General features: G+C 37.2%; 1 protein-coding gene across 5 annotated transcripts; it reads right to left on the bottom strand.

Moving 5' to 3' along the window:
* Positions 1-609: 609 nt before the first annotated feature.
* Positions 610-20,631, bottom strand: LOC121860989 (tumor susceptibility gene 101 protein-like). Of its 5 annotated transcripts, none has more exons than XM_042358416.1 (10): positions 20,496-20,631; positions 19,364-19,448; positions 18,083-18,148; positions 17,399-17,464; positions 11,299-11,462; positions 9,996-10,134; positions 8,911-9,164; positions 7,837-8,067; positions 7,344-7,480; positions 610-6,985 (listed from the first exon to the last, which is right to left on the bottom strand). In XM_042358416.1, the coding sequence occupies exons 1-10, from the start codon at positions 20,595-20,597 to the stop codon at positions 6,799-6,801; spliced, it is 1,431 nt and encodes a 476-aa protein (XP_042214350.1). In that variant the 5' UTR covers positions 20,598-20,631; the 3' UTR covers positions 610-6,798. The 5 variants fall into 5 exon arrangements, with proteins under 5 accessions (XP_042214350.1, XP_042214351.1, XP_042214352.1 ...); XM_042358417.1 differs by lacking the exon at positions 17,399-17,464 and adding an exon at positions 14,330-14,389; XM_042358418.1 differs by lacking the exon at positions 17,399-17,464.
* Between the last annotated feature and the right edge of the window lie 6,436 nt (positions 20,632-27,067).

Genomic DNA, 27,067 nt, shown 5'->3' with positions numbered 1-27,067 from the left:
TGTCTGTGCCTCACTCCACTCCATCAACTACATACAACATTTTATTGGTTGTCAATAAAAATTTTGACTCGCTCAAGGAGAGAGCCTTAAGTTAAACCAACTCAGACCCAACTGATAACATTTCTAGTGTCATTCTTAAACTAATCCTCTGTTTACTATCCAGTCAGTCCTCTGTGTAGGCCTTGTGGCAGGTACTGGCCACACAAATACACATGCTTTTCATACACAGTACAGTACTTGAATGTGTGCCACTGTTGATTTAGCCCGGACTTTAAAGGGAGTCATTTTCACTTTACACAGTTGGGGATACTCGTATCTCCAACAGGGTCTTGTGAGGGGTGATGCACTCATTCCACTCCACAGATTATGGCACATGGGAGGGATAAAGGGAGAAAAGAAGAGAGCGAATATTGAAGGGAGAGAGAGACACACAGCTACAGTCTAAACAATGTGCTATTTTTCAGTTTGTTCCCTGAAGTTAAACTCCCTACTTGTGACACAGGATGAAGCCTTCACTCTGTCAAAGCTACTCTCCCTCGAAGACAGTTCAGAACTCAACACGTAACACCTCAACTGAATGACATAATAAGGATTAAAAAAAATACCGTATACAATATCATAATAATATTGGTGATAGATGTTTCTACATGAATAACAGCAGTGTTTTAATAATTAAAATAGGTTCAACCATATGTTACCAATCACAGAAGGTCCATATAGGCTTTAACATGAGGTGTTTTGATTTAACTCAAGTGTAACTCTGTGTGTACTATCTACCTATATAAGAGCAGTGTTTCATCAAAGTAAATCTGTATTGTCTAAATCTTTCTACTCTATGTCATCTTGGTAATGAAAAACAAAAAACCTACAACACATATCTGGGCTATCACTTTCCTGACTGTCAGATCTCGATCAGCGTACACCTGACATACCTGCTACTAATCCATTATAAACAATAGCTAAAAAAAAACAACTATCTGTGCAGGTTGGGGTCGATGTGCTCCGAAATGTTACGTGTGACTAGTGACAGCCCTCATATACCAAAATTTATTGTCCATGGTCTCACACGTTTCCCACAAAGTATACACAGGTGGTTGTTTTAGCTACTGTACATAGCAGATCAACATACTATTTATAATAATTCATCATACATATATATGTTACTTCACCATAAAGTACAACAAGTGAACATATGTATGATAATTCATGATACCTGATCCTCAGATACAATAGGTAGACTATGTATGTATAAGTTAAACATACATATACCTGTCGTTAATCACACAAGTATCCGTTACCTGGTTATAAAGTACAGCAGGTATACAAGATGGTTCAGAACATATATTTTTCACCTGGTCATATATAACAAATCCACTTATACAGTAAGACCCTATATAATGGACTTCTCTCCCCAAATAATCATTAGATGGGGATTTCACATCTAACAGACCCTCGATATAATGAACTTTCCTCTCCGTATAGTCGGTTAAATAGTTTTTTTACTGTATACGACTTTATTAGACCTGTTACCTGGGTATATAAGATTTCTGTAAGTTTTTTGCTCCTATGTTCAGTTTCAATTAAAAATAAAAGTAGAAATTTATTGGGTTTTATGTATATTTTTGAGAAGTGTCATCTAGTCTAAATATGGTTAGGTTATCTCCCACAATGCGCATTCGGTAAAGTCTATTTCGAATGCATCCTGTAGTTCGGTTACAGCACCAACTTGTTCTGGACATTTAAGAAATCGCTGCTGTAGTATCATGGCCCGATACAAACTTAACCCCACAATGCAGATGACATTTACACCAGGCAGTTAGTTACAGTATAAATATTTCTCCTTATTCTGTATTGCACCATAACTATAATATTTCTCCTTATACTGTACCTTAACATTTCTCCATTTAAGCACTATAATATTTCTCCCTATACTGTACTATAATATTTCTCCATTTAAGTACTATAATATTTCTCCCTATACTGTACTATAATATTTCTCCTTATATTGTACTATAATATTTCTCATTATACTGTACTATAATATTTCTCCTTATACTGTACTATAATTCTCCTAATATCCTATTAAACTCCTTATCTACAACAGGCATTAGTTTCCAAATCTTCTTGTATATGAAAGAGCACAAGACTAACCTTAACAGCCCAACAGTACAACCGAATATCGGAGGAATATTGAACATACGAATCCGAGGTGAAATTCTGAATGTGTTTTTGGCTATTAGAAGTTGCCTCAGTCTTTTTAAATCATGGTGAATTACAGGTAAGAGGAATATACAGTTATACAGTAATATCTCAAAAGTATTATCCAGTACCATAGAAGAATACAGGTACAGTATACAGTAACATAGAATACAGGTATACAGTAGAATGAAACCTCCACACAACGGACTTCTACCTTCTTAGGCAGTAATCCGTTAGATGGAGCTTTCACATCTAATGGACACCTCGACGCAACAGGCTTTCCCTTCCCCATATACCATACTGACTTGACTGATTCATTGTTTTGACTCCTCCTCCAAGTGGGTAAGACAAAACAACAAAATGGATGTACAGTAATTAAAAAGGTTCGGTGATGAGAATTTTGAGTTAGTGATAGGTATGTGATTCTATGTTCTGGAGAATGACTAGATGTATGACTGTAGACAATCATTATAGTCTCCTTTTAAACCACCTTCTTTGACCTTTTGACCATTTGGTGACCTTAGACTGACCTAGAGAACTAATTGACTTTAATTCTACACCTAGTTTCAATCTCTTGTTCTCTAGATAAGCGGACAAAATTTGCTACAGAAGAAAAAGTTACGTCATTGAGGGTTAATGTAAATAAAGTATGTTAGAGGGAAGAAAAGTTTTTGTCCACAGAGGTTAATGTAAATAAGGCAACTGGAATTTAGTATAAGACACGAGTGATATTGAGTGAAAATTCAACTTCTGTATAATAATCCTTATGTATAAAAGAAAATGTTGATTAATGAAAAAGCAGTGATACACGATGGAAATGATTAAATAAGGAAATAATTCATTCTAAGCAGCCGGAATTGAAGACCGAGGAAGTGTGTGTGTTGGTCTTGGCTTCAGTATACTTACAGCAGATAAGGAAGAAGCTTGGAAGAGATGACAAAAAAACTCAATACTTTACTGTACCTCCAACAGGATAAACTCAAGTACTTGCATGGTATATCTAGATGCTGGAATAGTGTATGTGCTTACCTTTTGTCAACTAATGATACATTTGACCGAGCCTGTGAACATGTCATCTGCATTCTAGGACCAGTTACTTCACCTGAGTTGGAGTTATAATTTGGTTCTTCAAATAGAAATACATCACTGCCATCCGTAAGAGGCACACCAGTCACCCCATTCTACCATTTGAAGCCATGTAAAGGACACTGGTAAGCCTTTACTGACCTGAGGGTGATACAACAGGTAGGGTATCATAATATACAGATATCTTTATACAACTGAAGGTTTGACATTACTATTGACTACCCTTGCCAACTTAACCAATAGCACTTGCAAACTACTAATAAACAAATTTTTATCCTGTCTAATTAACCTGTGGCACTTGCAATATAAAAACTAGTATAACCCTTGCCTAGTTAACTACTGTAATGGCACATGCAAACGCCATCCAATGATAACCCATGCCATAGTAATTAATGGCAGTTGCAGTACTCAACAAAGTACCAAACACTTGCAATATTATAAACCTACCATAAATTTGTCTCTGTGACCAAATAATGTGAAGAAAACCTACCTGACCTACAGCTCTACATCTAGGAGGGAATCCTGAAAAACTTTACAACAGTCCTTCGTGTAACAGATTATAAAGTACGCAGGTCATAGTTCTCGAGTGTGACATAGTATTTACAAAGCTAAATATGAGCATTCAATGATCACCCGAAGAAAAGTTATAAAGACGTGATGACGTTAAACCACTTACTCCAACTCCTTACATGGCGCGGTAACCTTTGTGCTCAATACTCTCTCTCTCTCGCTCTCTACCTAGAAAGAAAATACTCATATTCTGTGTAACTCTAATAAAAAATGAGTGCATTTTCACACAAAGGCAATGGATACCACAGCACTGTCATACACATTAAAGAGAAGAAAGAAAACATTAAGAAAACTAAAGCTACCGACAAAAATTATCAGTCCATCTTACACCCTGGGAAATAAATCTGACATAAGAAAACAAAGGGATATTTTCAAATGATATATAATACCATACAGAAAGAAAAATCCTAAAAAATAAAACAAAAATAAATAACACTCGACTTACTGGGCTACTGTAGGAAAATGTACAACTTTATAAATTCCAGCAATGTTGAGTAGTATATTAATTTAATGACTTGAAAGGATTACAGTATTCTTCCTTGATTTGACCAGAACAACTGCTTCCTTGAGTGTGGTGTATTGCTTCATACAGCCAGTCATACACCGTGGCAGCAGGGTTGTCAAAAGAGAATGCCCAAAATTTTAAATGGGTATCCTTGTATATTAAAATTTAGGAATTCTGTTTCATTAAGCCTATATTTAACATTAACAACTGTGCAGAATATTAGGCTAACCCAAACAAGCATGGAAAATGAGCATTAAATATTGACAATGACGATGATGATGACGTTCCAAGGTTTGTGGGTCTGTCTCACAACCTGCCTGTCTATAGCTGGTCAGTCATTCTCCAACATGCTTGTGGCTAAGAGTATGTTCAACCCAATTTCTAAAATGGACCAACCATAAATTCAATAGATATAAAAGTAATATATCAGGAACAGATGTAATTTATAGTTTTATTTCAATTAGTTTCCAGACTTTCAAACTTCTCTCTTAAAACTAATATATACAAAAGAAAATTATGGATAATTGCCTTTATATAATACATAAACATCAAAACTAGGGACAGGCATAAAACAACATAAGTTTTCAGCAGAATTGATGAGCAGTGAAGCTCCAATTCACTGCTATATATACATGTCATGCACTCACCAAAGTACATGACCTGGACAGTGAGCTTGGAATATGCAGCAGCACATTGATCACAAGGCATACCTGATGTAGGCCCATCTCTCCCGTGCAGGTTAAAGCTATTCTCACAGAGACATGAGTTGTCCTTGAGGTACCTGCTACTGAGGTTCCAGGGAGCTCTGTCCCATGTAGCTAATACACCCTACCGAGAGCTAGAAAGATCCCGAAAATTTCTGCCACCTCTTGGTACTGTACTAGCACACATGTACTGAGAACCCCCCCTCCATAGACTAACTACACCCTCTTGCCCACCATTGGCTCATTGCACCCCCTTACCCACCATTGGCTCACTACACCCACTTGCCCACCATTTTAAATCAATGTTCTGCCACAGCCTGTACTATTTATCCTTCTCTTACATACAAGAGCCTCAGACAAGTGAACAAAGTGTAAATATTACTCGAGTGTAGTGGCAACATTCCTCAAGTGCATCACATGTGTACCTTATGAATAACCTTCTCTCAGATTCTTGTTACACTTGCCACTCCATGAAGGTAACTCAGCAAGAAGGTTCAACGGTTACATAACTAAGACACTCACTCATGTACAGCATCACAAGCAAGTAACAGTGCTGGTTGGGGTATATACCAGTGCATTATAAATAGTCAATTGTGAAGCCATTTATGTGTAAAACAATTCATAATAATAGTTCCTTACAACAATTTATGATATCTTAAATCACTAATAAGCTTCTATCCCATACAAGAAATACTTATTTTAGTTACAAAACACACATTAATAATAAAAAAAAAAAAAATTGTGACTCCTCAAATTATTGTGATGAACAGCTTGACGTCCAAGTTCTTAATCTGTATTGATCCCAGATTAACACTTACAGATAAGCACTCAAGTACTTATCAAACATAATTACAAATTTCTCTTCATTGCATAACAATAAGGTATAATCCACACTCATTCCCAACAATATGATTTCAGCAAACTAGTACTGTATAATGTCATGTTTGAGAAGCTTATTGCGTCACATTGTTTACACCAATCAGTACCCTATACAGTATAACGAGACCCGTCAAATGAAGCGGCACACAATAGTGGACACTGGCATAATTTTCATTGCGCTTTGTTAAACTTTTTTAAACAAATTCTTTAGGAATTTTTCAACATCAAAAGTACAGTACAGTATTCACTACTCTCGCCAGCAGACAATGAAAATAATGGGCAATACAGTACTAACATTTTCCTGCATCAATGGTAAAATAAAAGTTAACAATTCATCTAATATCAGAATTAATATATCTGTTTAAGGTTAAGGCAAATTTAATTTTTTGTCGCCCAGAAACAAATGCTGCCTAATGTATAAAGAATAAACTTGTCTCTCAGTCCCAACTTAATCAACAAAAATGTTAACTCCTGAATGTGGCTGGTCAATTGATATAAATACAATGGCCACTAATTAAATATCTATTATACTAATACTGAAGACCTCAGTGACTGAAGAACTGTTGTGATATACAAACACTGATATTGCAATCACTGGCTAATTATGTGCCCATAACACAAAACCTGTCATACAGTACTTCATAAAGTGGCTAACCTTCATGTCTTAGTAATATGCACACTGAATGAAGATATATAGCGATGTTGATTACTTAATCATAAACGTCTTCCTATAAATGTGACGAACAATTATGAAAATTATTTCAGGAAACATCAGACAATTTTCATTAGATTTGCTTCTCAGTGAGACATAGGGGATGTTTTCCTCCTAACTGGCATTGTGTTATAGTGAGCATCTTAACCGGCCATGTTGCCTTTGGCCCGACACTTGATCATTGTCGCACGCAGCTGGAACTGCTTCCTAGAGAGGGAACGGACGTGTTTCAAAAAGGAATCCAAATCGATCACGTCTCGCCGCAATGCTTCTCCCAAGTAGTATATGGCGTCCTGTGTCGCTTGATCCTCGGCGTAAGCATTGAGGAGCCTGCAACCACACAGAACACAGTCTATAGATCACTGAGCTGAAGTGCTGAACTGGCCTACATACATGAGAAGGAAAACTAAAACAATATTTGAATACAGTACTAAGTAAAATACACCCCTTGACTTACATTAAAATAAAGGAAGAAAAGGAAAGAGAGACTAAACATAAAGTACCAGAAACAGGAACAAAATATGGGAATACATGGGCAATATTGGTCTTGTATGAGTTAGCCGCTGTACGATAACACACACACATGGGAGACACGGCCTGAAGGCATTTCCAAACTCAACAGCTACAACTCTAAATCCTCACATCCAAACAAAAATAAGTATTACCACAGCAACACAAAGACACATACTGTTTGTAGAGGGGAGCGGTAGTGGTGACAGCCTCGTCTACATCAGGAGCCTCGGTGGCAGAGGAGAGTCGCGACAACACAGACTTGATCTCGGCTTCTCTCTCCCGCAGAACTCTCACATTCTTGTCCAGTTCAGACTGATGAGAATAAAATTACAATGTTAAACAGACCCTTTCACTACTGTGTTGGGAAAGCGGTTATGGCATCCCAGACTGGCAAATATTAAAAGAATTTGAGCTCATGAAGTAAAAATGCCCAAATAAAATAAAAATGTCCCCCTTTCCCAAATATTGCTTCATATGTGCTTGCCATCTGTTTTATGAACCCTGCAGGACAAATGTTGTTCACTTAACCTCCCCATTTGCTTAAAATAAAATTAGATAGTAAACAATTCTCTGTTAATATTTATATTCAATTTTATACCTATTATTTGCTCCTCCCTATTGTTGATGTATACAGAGAAATATGCGGACAAATTTTTCAAGTGCCTTACCTGCTCTTGTTCTAACTTGTTGATGAGTCCCTCCACCTTGGTCTTCCCCTCGTTAAGGTCAGTCTGTTGTTGCCTCAATACAGACACCTCAGCCTGAGAACCCCCGTAACTATCACGCAGTTTGGCCCGGACTCGGTCACTCACAGCCGAGATGAGTGACACTCGGATGTGTTCTTCTGTTATGGTGCCAGTGTTTCCGGCTGCTGTTGTATTCGTCTCAGTTGCTGTGGGCTAAAGTGAAGAAGAATTATGGGGTCGACCTAGCAGGTGTGTGAAGGAAAGACCCTACCCGGAAAACCTTAATAGTACTGTGAGGATTTCCTCTAATCTAGTCGATGTGTCCAGGGTAAGAACTGTCAAGGATAGAGCAACTAGTCCCCCATATTCCATGAATTAGGTATATAATCAAATATCAACCAGAACAACTATGACCAAGTACTTTACTATTTCAATAACATGAATAACTATTCCTGGATATAACTAGAGCAGTAAGGGGTGTGACTGACCCTCCTGTGTCAAACTGAAATCACTACAGTTCTTTAACTGTGTAGGAGGTTTGGTTGCAACATATAGTACCTCAAAACAGTATCTGTCTATACTGTGTGTGAAACATTGTGAGATTACAGATGATAGATATTGGGATGTGCATTTACTTTGGTATATAGTTTAACGTAAGTAATGCAATGTGTATTTATTTCGGCGTAATTAAAATATTATTCAAATACTCAGTAATGAATGAAAATGAAGAAATGAGTACCAGTCAACCATACAGGATCAGATTACAAGAGAAAACGACATTCATAAGGATAAGGTGTCTTACCAGTGACCCGAGTGATAAACTAGAATGAAATCAATTCCTGTATGGCTGCTGATGATCGAACAAACAGAGACAACCGGCCCATATTAAGAGCAGGTTGGGGCCAAACAAACAAAGTATCACCAGTGTATCATCCCCTTTTGAATATAATTTTACCTAGAAAACACAACTTCAATAGTCCCTCCTACCATACTCGAATGAATTTCCTACAACCTTTACTTTCGCACGCACGCACGCACGCACACCTCGAGACTCACCTGTGTCGTGAGGCTTGGCGTAGCATTATGGTATGGCGTGTACGGCATCGCTGAGTATGGTGGAGGATAAGCAGCAGGAGGCCCGGGCTGGGTGGAAGGATAACCCGCCGAGCTGGTTGGTGGATAGACGGGATACGGCGTGCTGGTGGGTGGATAGCCTGGTTGAGCTGGGTAAGATGGATAAGCTCCAGTACCGGTGGGCTGAGCTGCAGGGTATGGTAGGCTTGGACCTCCTCCAGGCATTGGCATATATCCTGAAGTACAAGCATTAATTTATTTCAGAAAGGAGTTTGACTAACTGATGATAGAATTAAAAAAAAAAAAAAAAAAATCTGATTTATGAAAGGGTTCCATTTCACAGACTCCCATAACAATAAAATACTTCCTCAACATAGTTTAAAATGGAGCACACAATGATTATAAGTCAAAACTAAACATAATATTGGTTGGTGAAATACATATGTAGCTAGTCTAGTACAGGAATAACTTTATGATTGTACTTATGAGAAACTGGATGAGATTTGAAATAAAATAAACAGTATGAAATGCAAAGTCAACATCTAATAAATAAATTGCTACAGTAATAATATGATTTCCTTTCTATAATTGGAGACATGTTTTCTATGAATAAAAAAATTAATAATACATTAACAAATAAGCACCATTTAATACATTCACAACATTCTAAACGTTCTGGGCAATCTCAAGCAATATTCTCTCACATTAATAAATAAACAATGCCAAATTACACAGGCATATATACATCAAGATGGAGTGTCATTATAAAAAAAATATTTATATAATAATTAAGACCCGGCAAAGGCAATGTGTGTGAGAGTACGTATTCATGTGCAAAAAATCTGGTGAAAGATACATCTGTACCACCTCGTCAGCAACAGATAAAGGAACATATTTACTTCCAACACCTAATACCTGTTATAGAAGAATTACATTGATAACACTGAGAAGATCTTATTTATAACTTCAAACACTGCCAGCGAAACATCTTAAAATCAGGAGCTGTACAGAGAAATCTCAATATGTTAAGACCTTGATTTGACTTTCAATGGGGTTTATCAACAGACCTGGGGGGTTGGTGGGGTATGGGGTTGGGTATGGGCCTCCTGTGGTGGGCTGGGCACTCTTGGGCTTGGAATACACTGGTGGCATCTCGCTGAAGGTCATGATCATGATCTGAATAAGACCTGGCAAATCTGAGGAATTCTGAAAGTAGAAACCAGAATACAGATTCTAGTACTTTACACTAGAGATACAGAGAAAAAAACAGAGAGGATGAGATCACTCAATCAGATAGATCATACAATGAAAAGTCTTCTCAACACCAAGTCTTTGTCTGACATTGTATACTACCCCTCAATCAAAACATGACATGGCAAATAATTAAAATCTGTCTACACACCTTACTCCACACTCATCTTGATAAATAGGAACTGTTGCATAATAGATAAGTAAGAGGGGGATAAACCTGTGTGATTGGAGCAGATCTAACATACAGTAGTCAACTTCCTCTGAATACTGATACAGGCACGTGGGAGGTAGTGATCCTACTACACAGGATGCAACTTACCAGTAGGATATCAAAGGTTAAGAGATAATGGACTATAACACTAATTAGGCAAAAGTCTAGAATAGCTCATGATTCCAACTACTGTACCCTGAACCATGGTTGGGAATGGCTTGTTTGACTGAAAAAAAAAGTTTGAAGGATATGCCAAAGTGTGTAGCAACAAAAGCAGATGGAATGAAAATCACCCCCCCACCCCCCAAGCTCCATACAGGCACACTCTCAAAACTGGATCTCAGAAGACTGGGGATTCTCAAAAACTGGACGTCATCATCTTCCGACTTATGCTAAATTTTCTTCATGGAGTCAGATATAAACATACCCAAGATATGATACTATGTATTGTAGACCATTCTTATGGATCTCTCAACTTGTAAAAATTAATATATTTGATAATTCTTTTTTATTTAAAGTATACGTACAATGATATTTTCTTTATTTTGTTATTTAAGAAGTAAAATACATGTTCAATTGAGTTTGTGAGTGTGTGTGTGGAAGCGAAACTTGATGTAGTCTACTGGTAAGCCTGGGATATCATGGATGACCCAGGAATACCAGAAAATCCTCAAAACCAGTTTGATCTTAGTCCCAAGGGCCCTGGGTTTGAGGGTCTATACCTGTACCCACTTCAATAAATATTTCATTCGTCTGTTCATAATAATTCCAGAGAAAATCAATCGAAAAGATGTCCTGAGAGAGACCAATAGTGACAACATGATTGCTATATCCTTCACTGTTCAAGCTGAGGGGCTGGAGGTAAACTGTAAACCATTTGTTAGAGCCATAGAGACAAAATCACTCACCAAGTTCCACTCGTGTAAGTACGGGAGGTAAACTTTGCCGTTCTGGTCGACGTGACGGGAGGCCTTGATGAGCATGTCGGGAGTGGGCTTAACATAAACCATAGGCGAGGAGAAGGGGTGGTTGTCCAACAGCCATATGCAGATTGGTATGTTGTAAACGGCACCTGAATAAGACAAAACTATCTCACAACAGAGTCCTGGGTGGGGTCGTAACATAACTGAATCAAGACTAACAGGAAAATTTTTGGAACTAAAGTTTTTACCATGAATGACAACAAAATTATCACATGGTTTATATGACCTATAACTCACAATAATGAGGCAATAGAGAGTAAACTGACTAAAATTCTGAACAAGGTCTAACTTACTCTACATATATCTATAGGACAATAATATGTTTATTATTTCCAACTTCAAAATGCATTTGAGTTTGATTAAAAAAAAAAATCTAGATACACACACACAAGTCTTTTTCTCATAACCCTAACTGTTCTCTCAGTGTCTGGCTTACATGAATAATTGTAACAGTAATAATAAAAAAAATATTAACAAAAATATTCTTCACCAAACACAAGTAACATCACAACTCTACAAAACTTAAGACAATGCATTCAAATGAAAAAACAAAAAACAAAAGACTGTTTATATTTACAATCCAAAACAACTGTAAACAAAAGGAACTTAACATAAGGCATGCTTTAAACACTGTTAGCTGTAGCAAAGCAAATTTACCCATACTGAATTAGGTTTACAGTATAACACAAAAGTCCTCACTGGCTTTAGCAGTCAAAATAAGGTGGTGGTGGTTAAAGCAGAAGCACGTAGCAAGTAATTCTAGCAGAGAAGCAACAGTTGAAGTTGGTGACGCTATCCACACCGACAGACTCAAGCTCAAGAAAAAACCAAAACACAAAACCAAAACAAAAGGAATTCCAAGAGCCCCAAACCTCACTAGCTGAACTATGGCATTCCATTAATGACTGACAAAAATAACACGACAAAAAACTTGGCCTCCATTGCATCTATAATAGTCACAATATGGCACCGACGAGTCACAGAAATGACTCTTCCTTGTTAAACAATTTCAAGAGCACTAGCAAACACACAACACAGTATTCATATCTAGAGTTTTATAGACTGCTAGTCAAAGATACACTACAGTGTACTATCACAGCAGCACTCTGATCTTGCTTGTTCAAAAAAAAAAAAAACAAGTAATTTTAATACATTACATTTGACCCCTTAAGCATTAAAGCATTATGTGTGCACCCGTTATACTCCAAAAGCCAATTACGTACCCGTATATACTTTACGTCAAGCAGAGCATTCGTACTAGCTGATGGAATAGCAATGTAAGGCGGCACCCAAAAGTACCCAGAGTAAAAGCCTATTAACATTGCCCAGCGGGGATGTGAACCTCTGGGGACCAATGTGGCAAAATGGTACATAAAAGTCCGAATTTCTTAAAACAAAAACTGTGAAAGACTGACTGAGAACACCCTACTGCCTCTCACCCATTAATATGCTACACTGTACAATGTGTTCCACTTTATGTGTATCAAACACAGGTTATAAATATTCACTCAATATATCTTATCATTTTGAAAGTTTTTGTACACAAATTAATCAAAGTGCTATTCAAATTTCCATATGATTTATTTTATTCTTAGTGTCTGGGGTAATAATATTTTTGATTGTAGCTGCTTTACCATTCCTATCATTAAAGCTATTTCTCAAGCTTTCTGCACTGATGCACAGGGTCAACACAATCCCGCCTCGCATTCCAACATCGTACTTCACCCATCATCCTCCTATTTCAGTTAGAAATTTGTAAGTACATGTACTGTACAGTGAATAAAAGACTTATTTCCAGAGTAAGTGGTTTACATTACTCCTCAATATCCAGCAACATTTTGGTTCCAGATATTGTGCTCAGAAGACTAATACTGAATGGTCAAAAATGCTAAAAACTGGGGCATTAAGTTGGTGGAATACTGTATATTATAAGTCGAGATGTCCTGCTACATCACTATTGGTTTTCATTATATAATCCTGTACTTTTAAAAATATAATATTTATTTGCTACAAGACAAATACATCACACACACTGAAAAAAAAAATCTTTGCTGGGGTTTCATTTTTGCATATAACATTGTCCACTGCCAATCATGAGTACAGTAATGGAACAGTCCAGTTTTCACTTGTCCACTGTCAAGTCAAGTCTTTTGCTATGATGAGCAAATGTCTATTGCCAGAAGAAATTACATGAATGTATTGTGCAATCCACAACAACCCATCCCCCTGCAAGACACCTTGGCCATCTAATCACTGAATATAAAATACATTCTATATGTGTGTGTGTGCGTTCTTTACTCACTCCCACAATTTTGAGAGTAGAGTTGAAATTTGGTAGGGAGGCACAGGTGGCCAAGGAAAGGTTCCTCCAGGAAGGACTGTACAGCACTGTATAAGGCATTTCCTTTATACGAGATAAATTAATCGACACATTTCATAACAACCTGACGGCCAGTGTAATTTACTGGCTGCCATGGCATTTGAGGTGATCTGTGTTTCAGCACCCACACCAAACAAGTTGCTGATAATTTGAAGGTGAATAATACCTCAGCTACATATTAAACCTAACTGACACATTGTTAACTAAAACCAATTTGATGTTATTTATAAGACACAACACAGAACGTGGTCATCATCGAGTGAACAACATTACTGAAGAAGTAAGCTTAATTCTACTATGAGAAAGGAAGAGGCATTTTCACACCAAACGTTTATCATATTATAGTCTCCATCCTTAACAAGTAGGAAGAATATTGGTGCTTGCATGCAACACATCAAATCCTGAGAGGTGTGGTGCTTGTCTCTAGAAGGATAGCCTCAATGACCATGTGCCTCAACAGAAAAAAGAAAAACTATGATATTCTGAAACTTGTGTGTGTATTAACAAGTGATACTGGTGATAACGCTAAAACTTCTTCTTTTCACGGAGTATTGCATCATTAGAGTAACTACACACTGGGATTGCAGTTCAGATCTTCTCCCCACTTAAGTGGTCCGTGTCTGGTAAAGTCATAACCTGCAAATTATACATGAAAAAGTAAAAAATATTCCTATGTTTTAATTAAATGTTTATAACACAAATTAAACAAATTCATAAATTATACAAAAAATAAAGAAAGTAAAAATGGTCAATCTGTAGTACGATCAACTTGACAGTCGTTCTTGTATTATGTTTACCACACTCCTAACTACTTAGGGTGGAATAAGAACATTAAAGCTCATGGAAAACTCAACTACAGTATAATCATTACTACTACTACTGTTGAAAGAACTAAAGTCAATGACAACTTCCACTGCTTAAGTGCTTCATACATAAACCATTTGCTTACTCGGTTGATCCACCTACAAGACTTCCACTTCCATTCACTCTTCTACTAACTTAAACTTTATTTAAATAACCTATCATAAAGTTCAACCAACATAACCTAACTGAACCTTACATGAAAAATGAAAGTGGGTTTCATAAATATGACTGCCCATTAGGGACACACTGTATACTAAGCCTTCGGTACACAAGGAGGCAACATGGCCGGTACTGCACTCGACCACCTTCACTACCCGAACTGCGTTGGGTAGTGCCCTGTGATCAAAACAGGGACACTTGGGGGCAGGAGGTGAATGCTGTTATTCCCCATGAAGCACATAGAACAGGAAACTTAATGTTTAATCATCGGGGTAAATAAGCTGGGACTGCTAATCTTTTTAAGATTCAAAATGACCTATTCCTCAAATTTATATTACTAACTCTGATACTAGGATGGTCAGAAACAAGAGCAACAAAGACCCAAGCTACATTTGCTCTCTTCACAGCACCTGAAGGGATTACCAGAAGATTATTCTTCATGACGATTAAACATCCTAATGCTACCTGGAGGGATTAGGACCTGTTGCTTTAGCGTTAGTGTTTAATCATCATGTGAAATAAGCCGGAATGCCAAATCTTAAGGAATCCCACAGATGTTCCAGCAGTAATAGAGAACAAATGATCATATAAAAGGCGAGTCGCACTGCCTTTGATTTCTAACCTCCAGTGCCACAGTAGGAAAGACATAAAAAGAAAACTTATATACCGACGGTGCGTAAGATCTAAGGTACGCGTGCGTCTCATACAAAGCAGAGAAAGAACTCTTGAAACACTTGTGTACAGGGTCCACCATCTACTGAATAAAGTCGTCTGATGTTAGCCAAAGGGGGTTAACAATTGTACCCGACATCAGCTATTAATATAAGATGTCTTTGGCGGTGATGAGCAAAATGCACGTATCGCAGACATTATTAATCACCGCCCAATGTCATAAAACACAACCCTATTCCTATGGCTCCTAGAGTGACCATCCAACCATTCACACTGCCTAGGACTACAAGCATAGCAAAATAGTGGAGTTCTGCAAGATTTAAATAACCCCTTTTCCCTCCCTGCAGTTATGTATGGAATGTAACACAACTCATAAAATCAGATAAAATCAATCATAAATCTATATATGTAATCAAAGATATTGTCTGAAGCCATGAAGCCAGCCACCAGCAGCTTCAAAATTCACCTTCACCGCCCAGTATAATTTGGACAACTCACAATCTTTTTCAGTCATGAGGGGTCTGGTACTATGGTATCCTTAGAACTAATCACTCATAAACTGGTCTGAGTCTCAACTATTTTCACACCTCTACATATAGTCAATACAATTACAGGGGGTATTTTTAATTTCCACTTAGACTCGAGACATTTATTTACTGTATGCAGAGTAGCACGACAGTACCTTAGTTACTCGGGTGTATTTTGGGTGAAGGTTTATGGGTGTATTCTGATCTTCATTTGACTGTGGCTGTATATTTAGAGTTATGTGAACAAACATGACAACTTCACCTGCCCGTACAGTTCCCTTGACCCACCAGAGGTTGCCACTTTACATCTGGTGGTTATATGATGTGTTTATACTGTACTGTATCTACAAAACTGTATTCTGTTTGTAAGTTTTATTCCTGAGCTGAAAAGAAGACTTAGAGGAGATGACCGAGTGTTTAAGATACACACTGTCTTCTTCTTCTCTCACCCATACACAGATAATGGAACTTTTTACAGGTCTTTTATTTTTATGACATTATTTTTCATGAGCCATCTATTTTTTTGTCAGATGAAGTGTTACATTAGGTATATTTCATGTTTGTTTTATTTAGGGAGAACCAAATACTTTAGAGTACAAGTAACTTTATTTGAGTTATAATTGACTTACTAAGAGAGGTCAAAACCTATATGGTAATGTTTTTCTCCCTTGGTCAGTTCTGGCTTAAGAAGTATTATCTTCACCTATGTTGTTTAGGTTTGTCTGTGGCTGAACTGAACTGTATTAACTTAAAGGTTATTGACTCAACTGGTCTTTAAAATTTGGATGAATTGCTTGAGACTGAATGGCATTACCTCTGTAGTCATTGTCTTGATGTCCACTACAGTACTTTACTCTATAAGTGTCTTAACAGCTAACATCTCTAGCCACTGTCGACAAGTCTCAGTTTCCACACTACACAACATTTTCATAATATGTATTAAGAAAAATTTTTCACTAAAAATTTGCATTTCATTTCCTTAAGTCAAAGGTCAGGGTCACTGTAGCTAACATATTATACTGACTGAGGGGGATTTACCACACATATTGCAATTAATAGTTTGTTTACACATGCAGTGATTCAAGGATTTAATCACATCAAAGTGCCAAGATGATGAGGTAGTGGCTAGGACCATCATCAATGGTGCAGGAGTGCAGTAGCATTGTGGGGAAATGACAGAGGAAGGGAGGAACCCATGCAGCTCTCAATATTACCATCTCCAAGAATTTTGAACAACAAGATGTACCCTTAGTGCCACAAAAGGTGCCCCAGAAACTAGTGATATTTTGACTGCTCTCGGATCTTTTTTATAAATCTAGTTGATGACTCCAGAGGGGACTGTCTATATGGACTCTAAATATGACCAGTACTGCTCATTATTGCTTGCCTCAAGTTAAGTAAACAGCCACACCCCACACCATACCTTTATACGTAACAGGTATCGTGCCTTCAAGACACAGTAAGTAGCGTGAAGTGCCACTGCGGAATACTTGCAAAGAAAAAGAAAAAAATACAGTGAGGGTTGAGTTGGCAATGCCAGGACACACAATGCTTTGTTCAGTGACGTAAGAGTGCTTAGAATGTCTGTCAAACGGTACCAAACAGTAAGCTGCCAATTGCAATAAGCTTGAAGACATCCAACACTGAGATTAATAACATTCTAAGTGCTCTCAGCTGTCTTTGAACTCTGCTAATCCACAAAGTACTGAATGTTTTATTTTGGCACAACTTAAATGAACAAGCTGTGAAGTGTAACAGTTGGTACTTCTAGTTACCAAAACATACAGTACTTTATCTATGAAACTAAAGGCATCATTTGAAGGAAACACATCAAAACTAATTTAGAAATCCATGAGCAAGTATCTACACAAAAATATGTTTTATGTTTCCTTGAAATGATGCAGATGAACCACTTACAAGATGACAGCCCATCTTGAGGCTTGAGATGTTTGGACATGACCACACACCTTGTATAAAGCTACACAACCAGGTAATGTTTTTTTTCTCTTTCACAGGAAGCAAAGTTTTAGTTCTCAAACCCGGGATGGTACACTGCCAAATCTCAAGCCACGTGAGCACCAGTGACTTGGCTGACACGCTGCCTCACCTTTGTAACGTACTGGGATCGTCCCATCTAGGTTCAACAACTCTCGATCGCTGCCATCATTAAAAACTAAAAATAGAGGTAAAATTGGGTAACCTTCATAGTTACTGACATTATTTCATGAAGTTCTTTCACAATTTATGCTAGAAACAAGATTAATTAATACAAGAACAAATCCTCAAACACAAATCCAAGTACTGTACATCAGTGCCTTCAAAATACTTATTTAAAATGCATTAATCTGCCCATTTAGTCTGACAATTCATTACAGCTTTATCTCAACATAAAATAATAAACATGAGATTATATTTCTGAGCAAACTATGATGACCCAGAAGAGTAAGAACTATCAAGTCATAATATACCATGATTACAACAAAATAACAAAAATAAAATAAACTCCCACTATATGATTCAGACTACTGTACTGTACACAGTTTGTGGTAGCTACTATGACTTTCAAGGTCGAGAGATGTGACCGTGGCTCACTTGGACAATAAGTCAAGACCTGCTACATTCAGGTGCCTTACCAAGAGCCAGCAAATCTTCTACTCAATTTCAGGCTCCCAAACAGTGCCGGATTAACCATGAGGCACTAGAGGCACTTGAGGCACTGACCTCAGGCCCCCCGACTCTAAGGGGCCCCCAAATCCAAACATTCTCGAAGTTGAAGCGTATAAAACATGAACTTCGTTCAACGATGTCCTAGCAACGTCTCAATTTTCTGTTTCTTATGAACACTGAATGTGTTATTTTGCAGAAGCTTAATATTGATGAAATCATTGATATATAATTATATATATATATATATATATATATATATATATATATATATATATATATATATATATATATATATATATATATATATATATATATATATATATATATATATATATATATATATATATATATATATAAATATATACCTTGAGGGTAGGGGGCCCCAAGTTGATCTGTGCCTCAGGCCCCTATTAAGCTTAATCCGGCCCTGCTCCCAAAATGTATATGTCAATATACCTGTAGTATTGCTAAAGAAGATAAAAATAATTACAAGTTAGAATGAGTGTGAACATATATTTGGACCCCATGGAGTAAATTATGGTCAATCTGAAAACTTTAACATGAAAATTCCCTTTGTTGTGTAACTCTGTTGTGTAAACTTTATTTAATATTGTATTATGCACAATATTTTTACAATTATTATGTCCAAATCTAATGTCTTGAACAGTAATGGACAATGACGTTCACGATGTTCTGGCGTGTAACGTCTTTGGCAGCTTACCAAATTTGTCGAGCTTGGGTGATAGTCCTCGATAGTTGTGTAGAGCGGTTAAGACATCCATCTTCGTCTTCTCAGCATTTTGATACTGAAAAATTCAACCACACAGACAGTTACCTTGACGACACAACTGATGAGCCAATACACAGATCAAATGGAGAAAAAGCATCAAATCTCATCACAACTCAAGACAATTCTTACACAAATTCACATGAAGCACAATCAGTTAACACAGGGAGCAGGACAAAACTTATTTACATGGCTACTTTGTTGTTATTACATGTATATATACTTAATTAACAGCAAGAAAATTTTAAATGATCGTTTCAGTCATCCACCTATTTGGAAGTAAATCAGAATAGTTTAAAACACATAAAAAAAACACCGGAAAAACATAATGTCAAATTAACCTAAGCTAAATTATATTTTTCCTATGGTTTTGGAAGTGTTCTGTATAATTCTTACCTACTTCCAAATAGGTACATGACTGAAACGATAAATTTTACCCAAAGTATTTGTATTACACATTATAATGACATACAAGTTATCAAGGGATCAGCAGGAGTAGAGGGTAGACCATAATCATAGATAAAGTCAATTAAATTCAACAAAGGACAATCCAAGACAACACGTATGATTAATATTTGTTGAATGACTGTGACAAGATTTTAGTATTTGTTTTTTCTAGCTGTTAGGTTAGGTTAGGTTAGGTTAGGTTAGGCTTGGTTAGGTTATGCTTGGTTAGGTTAGGTTATGCTTGGTTAGGTTTGGCTTGGTTAGGTTAGATTAGGTTTGAACAGAAGCCACAGCCATTAAACAAATATTTACCAAATTTATTTCCCATTTATTGTACTTAATAAAATAATGTAAATACGACACAAATTTCCCATTAATGTTTCTACCATTAAACCCACAGCCACCTCCTCCCTCCACCTACATATTGGTTAGATCGATACAAAACACTAAAATATAATATAAAAAAGACCATAAACTCAGATAAATAATAATAATATAGGTTAAAACAAACATGGAATACCACATCATCATCCTTGTCCTGATTCAACAAATACCTAAAGTCATTCTCGGTTTATTGGTTTATTCACATCAATCTCAAGAACTATATTGTTTTACTGACCCTATTGGCAACTGCTTGAGACACAACTTGCTCGTGGTTCTGGGGTGACATAGCTGTAGTGGCGTCCTTGGTTGGTGTCACCTTGGCCAGAGCATAAAACATTACCCTACTGTCATCACCCCTCAGATGATTCACCCACCCATACTCCCGGGTCATGTTCTGGAGTCTTACACGGATTAACTTATAAACTACTCAATCTTTGGTAAATTTTAACATAAATATCCCAAAAGTTACTTAAAATATATTATATTTTATTTATAAAGTAGTTCTCTTATTTATTTTTCTTAATACTAGTAAGTCAAATGAAAATCTTTTGTGAGCCGTAAATAAGGACTGACGTCAGATAGTGTTTTCGAGACTATTTCCTCCGGGTTAACACCGATGTTATAATAATAATTATTAGTCTCACATTTCTTCAGGATTTACCCACTTTGTTCCAGAGCTACTTAACTCATTCCAAAGGTAAATTATTTAGATGTTAAAAATAGTATGACAATCTTAATGACAATGGGGGTTAAAGTGTGGTACAAGTCGTTCAACCAATCATGTACTCGTCTTGTTTGTGACGGCCACGCACTTGTTAACACACTGTGTTATAATGTCAACAAAATTCATATAATTTTCTCGTAAATTTCACCTCACTCGTAAGTGAGATATTTCACTTTGATTAGAAACTGAACCATGAGGTACATCCTATTAAGCTTGGATACCATTCACGCGAGAAGTACACGGGCAAGGGAGGACCTTATTGGGGTGTATAGGCATCTCAAAGGGCACTACTCACAGTACTCAGTCGAGTGTCCATACCTGGAGCTGGTGGAAGCCCGCCCCACAAGGGGTCACAGTTCAAGGTTGAAGAAGCCACAAGTCCAGAAAACTGTGAGGGGAAACTTTTTCGGAGTGAGAATTGTTTGAACTTTTCATCATCCAAGTTTACTGTAGGTGTTTTACTGTAGTCTGTCTCTACAGTATATGTGGTCCGCTTCAGCAGCAATCTATGTTTCCTAATACAAACCCAGGATGTTTAATTACAACCCATCCTGTTCATATAAGGCTCGTAGCTTCGGTGAACTAGGACCCATCTTTCCTGTCCTGTCCTCACCAACACAATGACAGCTGCATGCAAATGGAAACGGGTCACCGTTTTTCAGGGCAATTTAACGTAAACACATACTGCAAACGCATACGGTATCCTAGCTTGACTGTAGGTCCGATACTCTTATTTGTATTCTTTTTTTTTTAATCCTAGCCCTTATCAGTTTTCTAGCAGCAGTTGGTCTCTACAGTGTTGATACAGGAGGAAACCGGAGACCACGAAACCTGAGGGTCACACTGGCTAACACCCTTCTCAAACGTGTAACATATTGGTGTCATATGCAGGTTAGCGCTGTACTATTAAGCCCCATTATATATTTTTATTTTAAGGTATTGGTAAAAACAGATCGATTGATAAGGAAACATCAGCATTGGAATAATAAACCAAAACGTAATTGTGTTGTATTGATTCTTTAATGCGAGTTTTATTATATATATCAAGTGATTTATTTATTAACAGCTTTTGGTAGTATTATAATATTAAAAACGCTCGTATATTTATTATTATTATTAACAACAACACTTTTAAGCTGGTAGTCTCTAAGAATATTTTATGCTGGTAGTCTCTAAGAATATTTTATGCTGGTAGTCCCTTTATTTACTTATGACGTCACAGGAAGCTTTTAAAGAGACACGCTATCGGTTGGTTTCTTTATTTTATTAATAATTCATCACATATACAATAAAAATACATCCTAGGTATGAACTACAGATACAAGTAAGTGTTTGTTAAATAGTAGATAATATAATAGAGTTACGAGGGTAAGATAAGAAGCCAGAAGACTTATTTATATTGTGGTCTTTAAAGTTTAAATGCCTGACTAATTCGGTAAAGTACTGTAGGTGTCTGTTTATGTAGAAGAAATATAAACACTGTATATATAGCACTCGTAGGTACTAAAATGAGTAGTTAGGTAGATATTTATTCATTGATATCATTATACAAGAGTACAGTTGATTGTATACTGTAGCTACTGCAGGGTAATACTCTCTCTTACCAGCCATCTAATAAACTTTTTGTGACGGGAAATAATTTATTCAACATAAATGTGGACAAGTTTCAAAATTAAAATTGTAGAAGGTTGTAATTTGAACACCTAGTTTTGTATATTCTTGTGGTAAGAAATAAGTTTTCTTCTAAAGGAAAGTTTTGTAAAGTTACTGGAGAACTGTCAGAGTATTACACAGTTGAACATAGAGCAAGCAGGTTTACAATCAAAGTACCTGGACAATACAGGTATATATACAATCAGTTTACCTATAGGCAGTACAGGTATACAATCAACATATTTAGAATGCCCATAGGACCCTTTGCTTGGTGCTCACACAATGTCACTGGACTATCCCATGCTCACCATGGTATTCTGCCTTAACACAGAAGCTACAAATTATTCAAAACAAAATGGTGAGGTTCATTCTTGACGTGAAAGCAAGAAGTCCTACAATCACTGGACTTGTTAACCAGGTACCATTAAGTTGTGTGGACTTCCCCTAGCTCCCTGCCAGTAAGATACTCTGGACACAGCCTATTGAAAACCCCCAAACCTAGATTTATGAACAAGAGTCATCCAGACAAATGTGGTAGTAAAGGAAACACAGCCTCAGAGAGAGAACTTTACTGATGTTTCTCTTGCTGTCATATAACCAAACATGATTTAGCCTTGACTGCTTCACACTTAACATTCTGCAGGACTTCATGGGCAATATGATTTCTTGCATTCATATCTAGAATAAACCTGACCATCATGTTTTGAATAATTTACTTTTGGCTTTTATTTAGATGCGTTAAGGCAGAATACCGTGATGAACAGTCCTAGTGATACTGTAGGAGTGTTAAGTGAATGGTCCCACACACATTGGTCAAGAAACATTTGATATTTCAATAAAAAAAATAACATAGCATTACAGTACTTTAATTTATTAAATGATCTATAATAAAAGTCTAGTTCACATGATAATTTGTTAGCTGTAGCCTTTGGATCTGTACCCGACACTAAAAGGACAGCGTCCTCAGTTTAGTGCCAAGAACCTGCAGTTTTTCTCATAGTATATCATGATCCATTGTGTCAAAGGCCTTATCAACCACCTGTGCGATGTTGAGGGGTGGATGGCAGGTGGTGGTTATCCATGCACATAAATGCTGTTGTGGTGTGTATGTGTGTTTTGGGTCCAGATGGTTGCAGGTCTCAATGATGCTGCTTTAGTGATCTTCATTTATGGTTGAGGAACTCTTGTCATGGTGGAGTAACCACTGTAAGGTTTACTCTCACCGTTGGCATTATGGTCCTTGTAGATGTACAGGGTGTTAGAAAAGACCCTGTGCACCTGCTATAAGAATAATAATAATATAAAAAGTTATTTACCTTGTTCTAGTTACAGTAAATATTTGGAATAATCACAGTAAATGTTGTTAGTGGATACCACTCCCAATATTTACTGTAAGTAGAACAAGGAATACGTGTACAGGAAGTCATCGCTTAACGTCGTCCCACTTAACGTTGTTTTGGTACTACGTCTCTGAATTTTAGAGACCAAAAATTTGTTTAACATCCCGGTGATCCGATACTGCGTCGTTTTGCGTCGTCACGGACTACTTTCTATGGCGCATCACCTTCTCTTGTCTGGCTGCGCTACGCTCTCTCGGCTCGGTGCTTTGCCCTCACTCGCGGAACGTCACAGCATCCCAAGCCAGTCTCTGTTATGACTTCACATCATTTGTGTTTGCTTAAGTGCCTTTGCTCTAAAACTGTACTGTAACCATTTGAAATGGCTTCCATGCGCCCAGCAAGTGCTACTGATGCAAGTGTAGTGAAGAGGCAACCTAAGACCATTACCCTTGCTACGAAAATGGATGTATTAACTCGATTTAAAAAAGGGGAATGTGCTGTGGACATAGTCGCTGTGCTTGGTCTAACCCCCACAACTGTTCGTACTATCCGGACAAACGCTGACACGATTAAGGTTAGTGCTGAATGTGGTTCTTCTTTGAGTGCTACTAAGACGACTCGTACTAGAAGCACTGTGATAGAGAAGGTGGAATAGATGCTGGCAATGTGGATGGAGGACCAGAATCAACGCAATGCCCCTGTGAGCCTTATGGTTATCCACCATAAGGCCAGATCCTTGTTTGACGACATGAAGGAAACAGGATGAAGGATCGAAGGAAGAGACCTTTATGGCCAGCCGAGGCTGGTTTCAACGATTTAAGTGTCGGTATCTTCCACAACATAAAGATGACTGGTGAAGCTGCCAGTTGAGATACGGTTGCTGCCGAAACATTCCCGCCAACAACGGTGGAGGAGTAAGCAAAGGCGGAGGAACCCCAGTCAGAGCCAGCCGCAGAGTCTGTGACTCACCACCCTCCTCCGCTCCATTACCCACCACATTCGCTCTACCACCTCTGCCCATCTGTGAGTACCAATACAAACTTAGTACAGTACCGGTACTGTAGTTCTATATACAGTGATCACCTCGCTTAACTAATGTCTCAGTTAACGAAATTTCGGTTAACGAATTACCTTCCATAAGATTCTTCACTTCGGTTAACGAAAAAATTTCGGTTAACGAATTCCTTACGAATTTTTCGCCTGCTCACCAGCTGTAGTATTAGTCCGCCAATACAGTAATCGGTTTTAGGGCTTAAATTCGTTACCATTTGAGTACAAGTAAATATCAAGAAGGTTGTACTATTCAATAATTTTCCAAGTCTTATATTAAAGTTTTTAGTCATTTTAACAATTATTTAACCTAATTGAAGTACAGGGAACTAGTTTTTAGCACGCCAAACAGCCACTCAACACACCCAAAATGGCATCAGTGTGTGTCCCTGCTCAGTGGAGGAAACTTCTTGCTTGAGACTCTCTTGAACATAAACTATTTTTACAGTACAATTATTGGTCATTCTGAAGTTTATTTTACATATTGACAATATATAATGCAGTGCAGTGTTGATTTAAAGAAAGTGTACTTCACTGCATTTATTTTTAGTTTGTATGTAATTTTCGGTGAGCTGGAACCAATTACCCAGATTCCCATTGAAACAATGGTTTCAGTTAACGAACGACCTTCTGGAACGAATTGTGTTCGTTAACCGAGGGACCACTGTACTATTTTTAATAGAAATGGCAATGATTTTCTGTATATGCAACTTTTTTCATGGGGCAAAGGGAGGCTGGGAAACGTAACTCCATTATTTTATCTTTCTTATTGGGAAAATTGATCCGCTTAACGTTGGTTCGCATAAAGTCTCATTTTCAGGAACGTAACCCCGACATTAAGCGAAGACGCCCTGTATAACAAGGAACAACTACTGTATTGTTAATTATTACAGGTGTACAGGGACTTTCCTAACACCCTGTATATGTTGACATTAAAACTAAGCCAGTGTCTATGGAAGTGTTAGTCAAATTCCCCCCAGGATGCAGTGTGTGGATGGGAAAAGGCTTTAGCAGGCTGTGAGTGTTGTTGATGGATCCGATTTTATCACATTGGAGTTTTTTTTTTGTCATTACGAATACTTATTAACTGCCTGAGTTGCATGTAATTATGAGAATGTAATTTAGTTCTACACTGTACTGTTGATGAGTGAGTGCAGGCTAGGAGTCAGTTGTAGATTTAAGATATAGCAGCTGATGGTGGCATTGTCAGTGGTCACCAAGAAGTGCTTTAGGGAGGCACTGACACTGCCTTCATAACAATATTCCTCAAATATATTCCACTGATCAGTAGTGTGTAACAGAGATATGACTGACCAATCACCCAACTAGCTAGAGAGCTGACCAGTGGTGAAGAAGGAGTTAAGTAAAACTACAGTGCAATAAATTTGGATGCAGTCTGGGGCAGGAACCTTCTACATTGTGATTTAAAGGCACTAAACATTTTCATTTGTTGTGAGTTATCAATGACTGACAGCTTCTGTGTATCAAATGTAATGAGACGAAGTATTGTTCTTTATCTTATTTTGTATGGTGTCTGTAGTGTTCTCATAGTTGATTTTTGTCACATTTTGTTGATGCGTAAACTTCACTGTCTGTCTTAATTATTGCAGAGTTATTATTTTGTGTGGGAATGTAAGCATCAGAAACTAAAAACATCTTTGCCAACTTCTCTACTCCACATTGGGTAAAATTTAATTAATATATATTATTGTGTACTATTAAAGTGTGCATGGAGTCCTCATTATTCGTATGGTTTCCGCTCCTAATAATCCATACATGTAACTATTATAATATGAACAATGCAGCAGTTTTTCCCATATAAATCGATGTAAAGAGGCGGATTAGGTTCCTAGCCAGTCAGGTTAGTTATATTTATTGGTTAATCTGAAATATAAACCACTGAAACATGACCTTAATTTGTGCCAGACTCCCTGTATTATGGTATTGTAATTTAATAAAGTGTTAAAAAGAAAGTGACATATAACCAAGTCAACATACCTTCTTAAGAATAATTTACTAACTATCCTTTTACCACAACTT

Source organism: Homarus americanus, unplaced genomic scaffold, assembly GCF_018991925.1.
Source record: "Homarus americanus isolate GMGI-L3 unplaced genomic scaffold, GMGI_Hamer_2.0 scaffold52806, whole genome shotgun sequence".
Lineage (NCBI taxonomy): Eukaryota > Metazoa > Arthropoda > Malacostraca > Decapoda > Nephropidae > Homarus > Homarus americanus.
The sequence above is the reverse complement of the archived record's forward strand: the minus strand, read 5'-3'. Positions and strand labels throughout refer to the sequence as shown.

Coding starts and splice junctions, on each gene's coding strand:
- LOC121860989 (XM_042358416.1), bottom strand. CDS start 20,597: ATGTTTTATGCTCTGGCCAAGGTGACACCAACCAAGGACGCCACTACA. Junction 11,463..17,398: donor GATACCTGTTACGTATAAAG/GTATGGTGTGGG, acceptor TGTCTTATTCAG/GTGCCGTTTACAACATACCA. Junction 9,165..9,995: donor ATACCCCACCAACCCCCCAG/GTCTGTTGATAA, acceptor CTTGTACTTCAG/GATATATGCCAATGCCTGGA.